Raw genomic sequence first — 15,185 nt, 5'->3', positions numbered from 1 at the left:
CCAAAAATCAACTAGAGGGAAAAGAATTGCACACACACAAAAATAGGACAAACATACTTCACATTTGGCTGGTATTTTTTTGAAGCTTTACAATCCGTGTAATAGTAATCTACATTCTCTAGATCCTTTAAACCATACACAAGTCAGTGAATAAACACATATATGACAGGAACAGAAATTAACATCACAATTCATAAATCAAGTGTATTAAGCACACCTTGAAAAGCTTGCTGGAAATATTCTCACACTCAGCATATACCCAAACATTACAACCCCATCACAACACACTTGATCAACATCGCTGAAAGCACAAAACATTGTAGAAGCTTACCCAAACTGTCTTTAACTAACCAAATTCCCCTAGAGTTCTATGTACTATCTACATATAGAAAGAAGTCAAATGCTGCACTGTTGAAGATCCAAGCCAACATATCAATTTTGTATGTGTATATATATACACTATGAGGAAGAAAGATTCTCTAGTAATCCCAAATGAAAGACTGAATCTTATCCTGGAAAAGTATATATGATTTTGATTTAGAATCACCATAGTGGAACAAAACAATTCACATTAATGTTCCTATAAAACTGAACATGGGGTTCACTTCATTATGATATCTAGAAATTGAACAGTACATTTATAAAGCTAATATGTAGTGAACATTGCATATATCTCAGACAAAAAAATTAAGAATCAAACATACCAAAGAAGAATGAGCAATTTACATAATTACAACTACCGCGGTGGAACAGCCTAGTTTCTCCATCAAAAAGAGTTCCTTTTGCCCGGTTAAAAGCAGAGAAATCAGCACATAATTCGTCTTCACCCATTACAACCAAAGACATGTCGCTTTTGTAATGCCCGTTTGTTCCATCAAGAGACATCTTCGATGTGTTGCAAGGATGGAAAAATATCCCTACCCAACACCCCAGTTTGTCCTGAATTTATGGAGTTCATTTGTGAGCAAACACCACGAGGCAGACATTTCAGGCAATATATATGGCTTTACAACAACATGTTTGCATTTACCTCAATGAGTGTGCACATGGATGAAAGCGTGGCCTCGAATAGTCGAGGAATATATACATTTCGTGCCCAAGGTGCCATCGATCATAGAATCGGTAATCTTTTACCACATACACCTCTAAATGTGCGGCATATACAATTTTATATCTACGACACCGATCTTGAAATACAACGCATAATGTCTCAATCTGTAGAAGCTCACGAAGATACTGTGCGGCTTATTCAAAGGATCTTAGACATGCATAACCTATTTGTGGAGAGATTTCGTCAACTATCTCGAACTCCAAATTTACATCAATGTAAACTCCTCATTAAAGAACAACCTCTAAACCAACCTCAATATTGCCTTCTTAGCACTTCCCAAGTGGCAGCTATTATTGTAAGAGGTGAAGAAGCTGGGCGTTTAAGTGGCAGAGAAATTTTGGTTCAAACATTTGGTAATAATTTGATCAATGTTCAAGATACAGCAGGATATTATGATCCATTTCAGTACCCAATACTTTTTCCATTTGGAACATATGGATGGGATATTAACATACACGACGCTAATAGAAATAAAGTGTCATGTCGCAATTATTTTACATACGTCCTTTAGGTAACAGTTTTATAATTTTCAATCTATTACTTCAAAATGCCGCTTACACTATGAAATAACTGAACCTAAATCTATTTTTACTATTGTCGAAGATTCGCCTTGATGATCTATCAATGATCTAGTATGGAGGACGCCTTTCACAACAGTATGCTGTTGATAATTATGTCAAAATTGAAACACACAAGCTTAGGTGGTTTGAGCACAATCAAGATTCTATTAAGGCGGATCTGTACCAAAGCCTACAAGATGCTTTCCATGAAGGAGAGTGTGATACTGGTAATGTAAACTTCACACTTAAAATTTACATTACTTCATTAATAGTGAATTTACATCAATATTTATTAATGGCTGAACTTTGTCATCTTATATATAGGAAATGTTGGACATAGAACCATTTTACCATCATCATTTGTGGGAAGCCCACGCGATATGATCCAACGATTTCAAGATGAAATGTCATTGATTCAAAAGTTTGGAAAACCAGATTTATTCATCATAATGACGTGCAATCCAGGATGGGAAGAAATCCAAAATGAGCTTTTACCTGCACAAACCGCTCAAGATCGTCCAGACTTGCTTGCAAGAGTTTTCGAATCGAAATTTGAAGAATTGAAAGATGATATCGTGGTTAAGGGGGTTCTCGGAAGAGTTATTGTATATGTGCCAGTCTTTGAGTTCCAAAAAAGGGGTTTATCACATGCACACATGCTTATAATTCTCGATGAAGATGATAAATTGCATAATCCAGAGGATTATGATCAGGTTGTTAAAGGAGAAATACCGTATAAAGAAGAACAACCTCAATTACATAAAGCTGTATTGAAGCATATGATACATGGTCCTTACGGAATACAAAATCCAAGATCACCATGTACAATGTAAAAAAGGATACCCAAAGCCTTTCTCACCAAAAACCTACCAAGGAAATGACTCATATCCTGTTTACAAACGATTTGATACTAATAATCCCGTGCCATTGAATGATCATTGCAGGATTATGGTAGATAACACTTAGGTTGTTCCATATAATCCTTGGTTACTGTTGAAATATAATTGTCATATTAATGTTGAAATATGTTGCAGTATCAAAAGTGTAAAATACTTATATAAAATATGTGTATAAAGGCCCAGGTCATGTCTCTATGGAAGTTAGACTAGGCCCAAATCATGATGAGGTCCAACAGTACATTGATGCAAGATGGGTATGTGCTCTAGAGGCATGTTGGAAGATATTTGCTTTTCTTATGTATTGAATGTACCCTATAGTTTTTCATTTGCAAATTCATCTTCCAGATAGACAACAATTACGCTTTAGACCACATGAGCCTATTGCTAATGTTTTGGAGCGAAGTAAAAAGACAGTGCTCATTGAATTTTTTTATATAAATATGATTGATCATGATGCATGAAATTATCTATATAGAGAGTTTCCTGAGCATTATTGTTAGGATTATAAAAACAAAACATGGATACAAAGAAGATCTTATAAAAAAAAGTAGTGGGCAGGGTTTACACTGTTTCACCATTTGATGGAGGGATAACCTATCCAACCATTTCAAGTGGCTAACAAGATTTTACGATTTATTGACTATCAATGGGATAACCTATCCAACTTTTAAGCAAGCAGTTGAACAAAGGGGTTTACTAGAGAACGATAACAGCATACAATAGTGTCTTCTTGAGGTAAGAGACATTCGAATGCCTTTAGCTTTAAGAAGATTGTTTGCAACAATATTGGTATTTTGTCTGCCAACTGGAGTAAGAGAATTGTGGAATGAGTTCTACCCATATATGGTAGAAGATTACCCATTAACATCTGTTACAACAAAGACACGTTGTACAAATAAACTTCTCAATGATTTAGAGGCGTTGCTCTTGCAACATGGAAAACACATCACGGAGTATGATTTGCCAATTTCAACTATAGAATGTGACAATGATTCAACTGTACCAAGACTCATACATGATGAGCTAACTATTCCTAATGTAGATGAAGAACTCACTTTAATTGAGAAGTTGAATAATGACCAGAGAGTTGCATATGAGACAATCATGACAGTTATTGATCGTAAGGAAAACATGATATTCTTTGTCGATGGGCCAGGAGGAACTAGGAAAACATTTTTGTATCGCACAATATTGGCAACCTTAAGAAAAGCCGGTCACATTGCAATTGTCACAGCTACATCTGGCATAGCAGCAACATTACTCCCTGGTGGAAGAACAGCGCATTTCAGGTTTAAGATTCCTTTAACTCTCGATACTTCATCTACTTGCTCAATAAGTAAACAATCAGACTTGGCTGAATTTATTAGACGTGCCACCATAATTATTTGGGATGAAGCCCCAATGATAAATCGATGTGCACTTGAATCTTTAGATAGAACATTTAAAGATATTATGGAAGTAAATTTACCTTTTAGTGGGACGGTGCTAATTTTGGGGGGAGATTTTCGTCTAGTACTTCCAGTTGTTCCAAAGGGTACAAAGGCAAAAATGATTAATGCATGCATAGTGAAGTCCCCATTATGGAAAGACGTCAAAGTATTACATTTGAAGCAGAATACGAGGTCTATCAACGATGAAGAGTTTGCTAAGTATATACAACGCATCGGTGATGGGAATAAACTATTTATAATGGATGATTTGATTAAACTACTCCTTTTCAATGGCAATGCAATGGGAGGGTCAACATTCTATATACAACTTGATTGATCAAGTTTTTCCAAGTTTGCAAGAACATGTCAATAATGCAAAATATATGGTTGATAGGGCTTTGCTAACACCTATAAATGATGGTGTTGAATAGCTTAATGCAAAGATAATTTCTCAATTCCCAAGAGATGAGTTTACGTTACATTCTTTTGATGAGGTTGAAGGAGATACGCAACATCTATATCAACAAAAATTCATAAATTCTATATCTCCAAGGGGTTTACCACCACATATATTAAGGCTGAAAAAGGGTGCTCCAATTATGTTGTTGGGCAATATAGATCCAAAAGCAAGATTATGTAATGGTACAAGATTGATATGCCGTGGATGTTTTAACAACGTAATTGACGCTGAAATTTTGACTGGACAATATGTAGGTACATGCGTTTTCTTGCCAAGAATCCCTTTGAAGACAACTAAAAATGTACACCTACCATTTGTAATGATCAGACAATAATTTCCTGTACATATGAGCTTTGCAATTACAATAAACAAAGCACAAGGTCAGACAATTCCAACTGTTGGAATTTATCGTCCTGGTCATATTTTCAGTCATGGCCAATTATATGTGGCGTTATCAAGGGGAGTCTCCCAATCTACCACAAAACTATTGGTGTAAAAAGGAACAATACCTGAGGAGGAAGGTGTTCACACAAGAAATATTGTGTATAAAGATATTTTGTTCCCTTCATCATAGGTATTAATTAACAATTGGAAATAACAGTCTTACATATAGATTTATTTTAATAATTTACAAATTAATTTGAATGGTTATGTAGTCTACGTTTTAATATTTTATTTCTTGATATTTTTTATGTATACAATTAATAGGTAACAAGAAGGATGCCTAACTCAAATGTGAGGATCGAGTCCACTATGCAAAATAATGGAGAGCATGCTGTTCCTGCTGCTCATTGGGAGAATCAAAAGGATGATCAATCAATATTAAACATGGAGGCTATTGATAACAAGGTATATTTCTTTTTAATGATATCTTTAATCAGCATCCCTTTCTATTGTTTTATATAAATTAATGTTAAAAATGTCATGCTGCGTATGGGTTAGGTTCGCAAATTGGAAATTTATTCACCTGGTTGGGGATTCACTATTCGAGCTGACACGAAAGAGCTTTGGAAAGAAGTGAAACGAGTTTTAGAGTCACAAGAATTGGAAAGGTTTGTTACGCTATTTTTTAAAATAGGAAAATAACTAATTGATAGTCTTAATTACAAACAATTTTTTTTTCTTCATTTTGAAGTTCCAAGAACGAAGACAAACAACAAATCAATGTCAAGAGCAATGAGGTTTCCAACATCCATAAGAATAAAGACAAAGGAAAAATGAAGGACAATGTGATCTCTAACACTCATGCCAATAGAGACAAACGGAGAATTAAAATCAAGGATAATGTGGTTTCCAACATCCATGAGAAAAAAAAAAAAAGAAAAAAAAACAAACCAAAAAAACCAAGGACAATGCAATTTTCAACATCCAAAACAATAAAGACAAACGGAAAATGAGAGTGAAGGACGATGCAATGATAAAGCAGGTACAAATCATTACCACATCTACTTTTTTAAATAAAGAAAAATACTTAATTACATAGTTTGGATATAAATTTTTTTTTTTTTAGAATTTTGGTAATTAAATGATAGTTCTTTAAATCCCAAGCTGAAGTAGACCATTTCACATACATGGAGCTAAGCAATATCATCACAAGGTCAGTTCAAATATTTCATTTCACAAGTTTATGCTTCATGTTTATTGTACTTATCATTATTGTGTACGTTTTAAAGTCTCTATTAATAACACAAACACACACATTTTGTATCATAGGTTCATGGCAAATGCTACTAGAAAGAAATTAGAATGTGGAACAAATAACATTGCTCCACCAACTTCTCCATCGTAGCCAGCATAATATTAATAAGTTCACATATTCCATGTTTCAGATGCAGTGAATTATTTTACAGTTTTACCTGATGTAAATATTTCACTTTTCTACATTAATCCATCAACTTTTCATAATAGCTTTTGTAAAGGTCACCACATGTATTTAACCACACATAATACTCATCATACCCTTAGGTTTTTTTGTGATTGGAAAATGTAGTAATTCCAAATTATAATAAATGCTCCAAATTAACCCTTACCCAAAAAATAGAAGAGCCTCTGAGCACACGAGTGAGCGAGTGCTCAGAGGCTAGTAGGCATAAAAATTGTAAAGCATCACTGGGTTAACCAAAAGTTAAACATTTTCAATTTTATATATGTTTAAGTCAGTAGCCCATACAATATACTAGAAATTTTTACAAATAAGAAATTCTCTGTTTTCTTTTTCTTTTTTTCTAAATATGAAATTTGATACTTATGACAATTATCAATGAGCAATTTCTATGACTGTGTTTGTATAATTATACATTCTTTAATTTAAATTTTTTCAAAATATGAAATTTGATAATTATAGTAGTTATTCATCTAACAACACTTTACTTCCACTTTCATTTTTTTAATTTTTTTCAATTTAACATTAATGCTCCATTTGTTTCAATGGAAAACCTTATGTGAATATATTTTTTCTCATTTTCTTGTATTTAGTAAAAAAAATGGGTTAAAGGAAATTATCTCTGAACTTCTCTTATTCTAACTTAATTACATGAGATATAGTTGTTTTCTACTAACATTTTTTGGAAAATGACAATATATATCTCATGCAAACTAAATAGGGAAAATAACTCCATCTCAAGAAAAGTCAAGAAATAGTTTTCCAACTCATTTTAAAGTTGCTATCAAACAAAGAAAATGAGATAGTTTTCTTGAAAATACTTTTTGAGAAATGATTTATTTTTCTCAAAATGTTAATGTCAAAACAAACAGAAATGTGATTAGAAAATCCAAATCTTCTATAAATTTTTAAAAGAGAAAGACATGCACGTTTATTTTTGTCATGGGGGGACATAACACGGATGATAGGGGCATTACATAATTAAGTAAAATGCATAATCGGGGGAGTTCAGATATCCATGCAAGTCATAAAATCCAAGCTATGTTCAAATATTTGAAATCAAAACCACCCCATTAAAATAGATTGATCAAACATTCAAGTAAAGTACAATGCATCCTACAAAACCTAATAGGTTTTGCGAAGAAACTGACCAACGATCGCCACACTTGGTCCAGCCACGAGCTCATTCCAAGCCTCATCAGATTCTTTGCCACTTTTCTTAATCACTTGTGTTGCATCAAGGCGGTGAATATTCCATCCCTTTATATCTCTGAGCCTGTAAATTTTCTCCACTTGACGACATGCTAATTTGTATGTATTTTCCTTCATTTTATTTATGGCCTTTTGGATTAACATTGCATTGGTTTCTTTGTCCAAAGAAGATTCATTTCTAAAATATTGGTCAAATTCAGGAACCCCAATTGACCTAAAAATTCCTTGTGAATAATCCACATTGGGATCAAACATTTTTCTCAACTCATCTACCATGCCATTTTCAATCATTTTATCAACCCGCTTTGATAAAAATGGGTCAAGCACTAACTTGGGCACATCCACCCAAAGGAAGCAACAATCATACTTTGATCTGAACTTGTTATCTTCATCATCAATTAGGGCCTCGATATAGGTATTAGACCCTCCAACAATGATTGGAAGGTGACCACGACTCACAATTGACTCAATGGCACGTACAACCATGTCACGAAAATGGTCTACTGTAAAATCAGCGTAGGGATCAAGTATCCCCAGCAAATGGTGTGGTACGCCACATTGCTCTTCCATGGTGACTTTGTTGGTGACAATGTCAAGTCCCTTATAAACTTGCATTTTGTCTGAGTTTATGAGTTCTGCCTTATAACGACTAGCTAGATGAACAGACAATTTTGACTTGCCAGTTCCAGTTGCTCCCATGATGATTACCACCTTTTTTTTGTGTTGTTTCTGACTGATATTCTCTTCTTTAGACCAAACATCTTGTTGGGTTACAAGCTTGCAAATGGTCCTGATCAAGTTATTGAAAAAAACGAAATTAATATAAATAAGACTATAACAAAGCGTAGAAAACAAGAAGTGAGGTTACTCTCGAAATTGACCAAAGCACATGCAAAACTAGAAACAAAGAATATGAACATGCAAATGTAGCATACCTAAGGAGTCCTACAAAACATTTTGTTATGTGTCTGAGGCCCAACATGACTGTGTTCAAAGAATGCCACTGAGTCAAAGGAAAGGCAAGGCAAGGGGTTGATTGGGCTTGTTAATGCGGAAGAAGCAAAATGGGGTGGTATTAATATTACTTTTGAAAGCTTTTTTAGTAACATGATATTAATGACAGAAAAATCAAGTTGCAATTAATTACTCATTATCCCGATTCTTACGGGCTCCAGATCTGACCATTGAAGAATAATTCACTTTCCAAATTCTTAATTTATTTATTACTATAATATAAAAGGTTGTGTTAGGTGCCCTTAACAACACATTTTTGGGTAATTTTTTAGATAACTTTTTCAGTTTTTGGCAGTTTTTCAGTTTTTGGCAATTTTTATAACAATTTTTTTTTCCTTTTTTTAAGTGAAACACAAAAAAAGGAAATGTTAACAAGCACCTAACATTTTCCTAAAATAAACAATGTTACAATCACAAATTATTTTACAATATTTTTATAAATTATTATTGTATCCAATTTTTATTGTTTTTCACCAAGACCTACTACTAATATCATTTTTTTCATTTATCAATATTCACTTACCATATTAGAAATTTGTAAGAAAAAATTAAGTCTATCATATTGGAATATGTGAACTTATTATATATAAAAAATTAAGTCTATCATTTTTTTCATTTATCAATATTCACTTACCATATTTTTTCACCACTATGCACCCATGACGTGATCGTTAGTAGGGGGCAAGTGCCAATAATCAAGTCTCTGGGAGAGAGAGTTTCATACACAAATATATTTAAATTAAGCTAGAGTACGTAGAATTTCTATCGACTATAAAAAATTTATTTTTTCCTTTTGAGTAAATCATTATCAAAAAAAAAACAACAACAACAACACACACAAGAGAGAATGAAAATGAGAACCATGGGAAACTCCACTCTTTAATAAAACCATTATAACTGCATGAATAATGCTTTTTGGTGCACTATAAATACCAAGTACTTGGGAAGATTAAATTTTTGTTAGATTGGGATATCAAAATTACAATAATGATCATTATGCGGAAAACCTCCATTATAACTGCATGAATAAATGCTTTTTGGTGCACTATATATACCAAGTACTTGGGAAGATTAAATTTTTGTTAGATTGGGATGTCAAAATTACAATAATGTTCATTACGTGGATATATATATATATATATATATATATATATATATATATATATATATATATATATATATTTTTTTTTTTTTTTTTTTTTTTTTTTTTTTTGTTGTGACGTTGGAACCATTTAATGTAACTAAAAAAAAACTACAAAATATGATATTAGTATGGAGTAATACTATATCCACAAACTATTTTACAAAATTTTTACAAAAGATGTAAGTTTCTTTGTACCTAAGAAAGCTCTCTCTATAGCTTCTCTTATACAATAGAATAGCGGTCCCTTCCTTAGGAAGGAGTGATAGTATTCCTTGGAATAACACTGTTATTCTGAGGCTTGTTGGGTTTTTTTCTAGGGTTATTGGGAAACAGTGTAGGTTTTTCGATTCTTACTCTTTGTCTCTCATCACCATGGAGGATTTGACCATTAATTGGAATCGTCTTACTCTGTCAGACAAAGAAGGGCCAGGTTGCTCCCTAGACGAGGAACTAAGCTCTTCGGAGTTTATCATTGCCACAAAATTCCTTACAAAGAGAGCACTGAACATTGATGCTATTGCAAAAACGTTCACTCTCCTTTGGCGTTCTAAAAACGGGTTCAGGGTGCGTAATCTAGGTGATCAGTACTATTTGTATTCGATAACAAAGCGGAGGCTAACAAAGTGATTTAGAGTGACCATGGACATTTGATAAGCATTTGATAGTAATGGAGAGGTATGATACTACTTCATCCATTGACGGCCTCACATTGGACAAGACTACTTTTTAGGTGCAAGTGCACGGTCTTCCCATAAAGTTCATGAATGTGAAGGGAGCAGAAAAGATTTGTGAGGTTCTAGGGACAATCATACCTACTGTAAAGTCGACTGAATCAGAAGGGGGGAATTTTATTCGGGTCCATGTCTTAATGGATATTACGGGTCCTCTTTGTCGTGAACATTTGGTGTCAGTAGGGCAAGAGAAACAGACTTGGATAAGTTTTAAGTACGAAAGACTACCAAATATATGCTATTGGTGTAGCTGCTTTGACCATGGTGATAAGGATTGCGAGATTTGGTTGAATAGCGAAGGCTCACTCACTCCGGAACAGAAGCAGTTCGGGCCAAGCCTAAGGGCTGCTCCTTTTTCACACTCACGTAAACAGGTCATTGCAGACCCTGGATTCTACAAGTCTAGTGTGAGCGACCGCGACCCCAGCCCACCAATTTTTTCTCAAACTGGGTCTAACCCGCACGAACGGGTGGGATCGTAATGCTCAAAATGAACAAATTCACTGTAAAATGTACTCCCCCCTAGATCGAGAGTTTTACATAGAGTCGCCACTTATTTAATTTAAATGGAAAAACAAGAAAACCTTCAATATAAAAAAAATGCTTCTATTGTATTAATATATGACAATTTACATCAATTTTGTAACAAAAATTTACAATGCTTTTTGTCCTAGATACAATCTAAGAAAAATAAATTACATTGCTTTATTTCCTAGTTACATTCTAAAAAATGTAAAATTGCATATACAATAGCATAGTCTAGAACCCTCGATCTTGGTTCGAATGCTAATTTACGAGATGGGAAGGGATTAAGCACCCATCTCGCCCGGTAAAACCGGTCTCCTAGGTTAAGGTGGCCAACATCATATCATGTCAAACAAATACAAACAATATGTCATACAAACATGTTAATTTGCAAGAATTGTAAGCAAATATGTGTTAGGGGAATCTGACATAAATATAAACAAAAAAATAATAATAATTTGTTAGATAACAATTTTAATGTAAAGAAAGCATGAAGGTAATGGCATATTCATCCAAGAAATTAATGTAAACAAAGAATTCCTAGCCTAGACATATTCATCTAAGCATGTGAAAAAAAGAAAAAACAAAGTTGTCATGTTATTTGTCATCAACATAATTGCAAAGAAAAAAAAACATTTAAACATATTTGATCATTTTTAAGCAATTATGAAAAGAAGTAAAGGAAAATCCCTTAGACATGTTCATCTAGAGAAAATCAAAATACTTAGGCATGCTTTTTCAAGCATTTAACAAAGTAAAACAACTACCTAGACATGTTCATCTAAGTATTCAAGAGAAAGTTGTGTTTTAGCCTAGAAGTGTTCATCTAAGCATTCAAGAGAAAATTTGTGTATTAGCCTAGAAGTGTTCATCTAAGCATTTAAAAGGAATATCAATGAGACATATGGGCATGTTCATCCAAGCATATCATGAAAGAAACAAATAATCACTTGTTAAACATTTATTCAAGCATGTGTAGAAAGTTAAGAACATAATTAACTATTTACCAACATAGAACATAAATTAAAAGAGGGAAGTGATCACTTAAAGAGCTAGGGAGAAAGCAAGGAAGTACTCAACTACAACCAAAGTAAGAACAATGGTTGCACAACAGCTTTAATTTTCTGCTTTCTCACTAGCTCTCCAGAGGGAATTTTGGGGTCCCCAAAATGGAAGAAGTTTTCTCTTATTTATAGGGGAAGGGATGGCTTAGCTTTAAAGCTAAGTTATTAGCTTTCTTCTGAAGCTAATGGAGGAGATAAACTTGTTTAAATGATCTGGAACGGATTTGGTGTTGATCCCCATTTGAAATTTAAAGAGGACGTTGAAGATGATGCTGAACTTGTGTTATCTTCTACACATGTTTCGTATTTTGGCTCTAACTTTCTTCTCAAAATTCCAATTGATTCAAAATTGGTGTTTTCTGAAAGGAAATTCAATTCTCTACAACTTTTCCGGAATAGAGAAAACCAATTTTCAACGTTTTCTAGGCTAAAAATTCGATTTAAGTTGCCACTGAAAATAGTAACTTTTTTGAGCTTTTTTTTCTGTTTTTTTGAAAATTTTCAAAGAATGTATCTGTTTTCCTGTCCAACTTGTTTTTCAAAAGCTTTCTTCTGAAGCTGAGGGAGGGAATAAGCCTATTAGATAAGCTTGATCAGATTGGGTGTTGATCCTCATTTGAAATTTTGAAAGAAAATTGAAGATAATGCTGAATTTGTGTTATCTTCTGCACCTGTTTCGTATTTTGGCCATAACTTTCAGCTAAAAATTTCAATTGATTCGGGATTGGTTTTTTTTGAAAGGAAATTTAATTCTATACAACTTTTCTAGAAATAGAGAAAATCAAATTTCAACTTTTTTCAAGCCAAAAATGTGATTCAAGTTTCTGCTGAAGATAATAACTTTTTTTGAGCATTTTTCCTCTTTTTTTTTAAAAATTTTCATGGATCATATCTTTCTCTCTCCAAATTGTTTTTTTCAAAAGAGTAGATAAGATGCTATAAAGGAAAACATTTTTTATTTTAAAACATAAATAAATAAATAAAATGAGATCCAATCAAAATTCACACTTAATTAATTTTAAATTAATTCTTGTTGGAACCAATCTAAATTAAGTGTTTAACATAGGACATGATTGGGCCCATCGTGTAGGTGAGCCATGATCATTGAAAGTTGTTTGTATGATAACTTTTGATCAAGTGGTCCGATCAAAACCCATGGCATACCATTATGATCGCTAGAGCATCAAGATTTGTTTTGTATCACAAATCTGAAGATCTACCGGTTGGTTAAATGCAAGTTGTAAAATGGAATGTCTACATCTAGGTCGAATTAAGCTCCATATTCAGCGAAGAGGGCGCCAGTGGGGAACAAGAACGAAGAGGACAGAAGGGATCATGGCAATACTCAGGCGGCTGCACCACACTCGCCACCACTGAGCAACCGTGAGTCTGGGGAGGAGAGGCAAAATTGAGAGGAGACTATTACGTTGGAGGAGGGTCAAAATTCATTGCAGTCCGTTACATGTAATAACTATCCAAAGGCAGCAAGGTCCAACGATCTTCAACCTGCTAAGAGCATTCATTTTGATCCCTTAAATCCACAAATCACTGAATTACACCTTAACGAGATTGGTAGGGCATTGAATGAGTTTGATCCCAAAAAGAATTCCAGCCATATTGGTAACTCTTCAGCCCTTCCTTTTACGGAATCAAGACCACAAGCATCCATGGAGAATATTACTACAATCCCAGCCTCAATAGGTAACATCTCAACATCATTTAATTCAAATTTACACTTAGAATTAAACATGCACAAGACAATTAATTCTACATGTGACAACCAAAGTCCTAGGGCTTCTACATTTGCATCCAAGCCACGATGGACTAGGGTTTGCCATGTATCTTCAACACCAAAGGAGAAAGTGCCCCAAGGTAATTGGAATTATGGGAAAAGGTCCTTTACACTCAGTGATGATCACTCCAAGTTACCCAACAAATGGTGCCAGGTTTCAAGGAGCGAGGAAGATGATTATACCGAATTGGTGGAGGTTGATATTCAGCCCCGCCAGTCACCATGAATTTCTTAGTGTGGAATTGTTGTGGGCTTGAGAACCTACGTACAGGGAAAGAGCTTGGTGATATTATCCGGGCTAAAGATCCCTTTGTCGTGTTCATTGCCGAAACACTGGCAGATGATGCAAGGCTAGACATGGTTCAAACAAATTTAGACTTTGAACACAAGTGGGTGGTACCAAAGGTTGGGCATGGAGGTGGATTAGTACTTTTTTGGAGGTCGTCGGTGAATTTGGTAATGATGGACTCATCCAATTATTACATTGATACTTGGATTGATAAAGGCACTTCCAATGAGTGGAGGTTCACTGGTTTTTATGGCGAACCAGAAACTTCAAGACGGAGTGAAGCATGGGACAGTTTGAAAACTTTAAACCATATTTCGGAGGTGCCATGGATGTGTGCAGGTGATTTCAATGAAATAATTAGACAGGAAGAAAAACTTGGTGGAGCGCTTCGGCACCATGGGCAGATGCAATTATTCCGGGATGTGTTGGATGAGTGTGGATTCCTTGATCTTGGGTTTGTGAGTAATAGGTTCACATGGAGCAAGCACTTTGCAGACGGCCATTCTATTTGGGAGAGACTTGATCGGGGGTGGCTAATGCTAATTGGTTCCTTAAATTTCCAAGTACAATTGTTCATCATCTTCATTGTACTTCATCAAATCACCTGCCTCTCTGTATTAATCTGTCAGGTTTCGAAATTCCACCACAGAAAAAGGAGTTTAGATTCAAGGAGATGTGGCTTTCAGATGCAGGGTGTGCTGAACTGGTGGAGGCTTCATGATCATCCTATTCCCATGGGTATGGGGACGGGGCAATCATTAAAAAAGTGGAAAGATGTGGTAGAGACCTTGCATGGTGGAACCACAATGTTTTTAGCAACGTGAGGAAGGAATTGACAAAGAAGAAAAAGTCGTTGGTAATTGCCGAAAATGAGGCATAAGTACATGGGCAGAATGCACGGGTTAGGGCTCTTAAATAGGAGATTAACTCTCTCTTGGGCAAGGAAGCACGCATGTGGAGCCAACGATCACGCACACTTTGGTTGAAAAATGGAGACAACAACACCAAATTCTTTCATTGCCGAGCCACTAAAAGATTTATAAATAAATAAAATTAAATAAAATAAAAACCT

At 34.5% G+C, this 15,185-nt stretch overlaps 4 protein-coding genes across 4 annotated transcripts; 3 read left to right on the top strand and 1 right to left on the bottom strand.

Moving 5' to 3' along the window:
- The first annotated feature begins 890 nt into the window (after positions 1–890).
- LOC142612209 (uncharacterized) lies at positions 891–2,504 on the top strand. The gene is made up of 3 exons (XM_075784323.1): positions 891–1,586; positions 1,745–1,898; positions 1,996–2,504. The coding sequence occupies exons 1-3, from the start codon at positions 891–893 to the stop codon at positions 2,502–2,504; spliced, it is 1,359 nt and encodes a 452-aa protein (XP_075640438.1).
- Positions 2,505–3,320: 816 nt separating this feature from the next.
- On the top strand, positions 3,321–4,337 carry LOC142612207 (ATP-dependent DNA helicase PIF1-like). The gene has a single exon (XM_075784322.1). The coding sequence runs from the start codon at positions 3,321–3,323 to the stop codon at positions 4,335–4,337; it is 1,017 nt and encodes a 338-aa protein (XP_075640437.1).
- Positions 4,338–7,467: 3,130 nt separating this feature from the next.
- LOC142612206 (adenylate isopentenyltransferase 3, chloroplastic-like) lies at positions 7,468–14,048 on the bottom strand. Its single transcript, XM_075784321.1, has 3 exons — positions 13,962–14,048; positions 13,592–13,767; positions 7,468–8,344 (listed from the first exon to the last, which is right to left on the bottom strand). Exons 1-3 carry the CDS (start codon positions 14,046–14,048, stop codon positions 7,468–7,470), a joined length of 1,140 nt encoding a protein of 379 aa, XP_075640436.1.
- On the top strand, positions 14,047–14,834 carry LOC142612205 (uncharacterized). The gene is made up of 2 exons (XM_075784320.1): positions 14,047–14,659; positions 14,743–14,834. The coding sequence occupies exons 1-2, from the start codon at positions 14,047–14,049 to the stop codon at positions 14,832–14,834; spliced, it is 705 nt and encodes a 234-aa protein (XP_075640435.1).
- Positions 14,835–15,185: the final 351 nt, after the last annotated feature.

This window comes from Castanea sativa, chromosome 10 (assembly GCF_040712315.1).
Source record: "Castanea sativa cultivar Marrone di Chiusa Pesio chromosome 10, ASM4071231v1".
In the NCBI taxonomy this organism is placed as follows: domain Eukaryota; kingdom Viridiplantae; phylum Streptophyta; class Magnoliopsida; order Fagales; family Fagaceae; genus Castanea; species Castanea sativa.
This window is presented reverse-complemented; position numbering and strand designations above follow the sequence as displayed.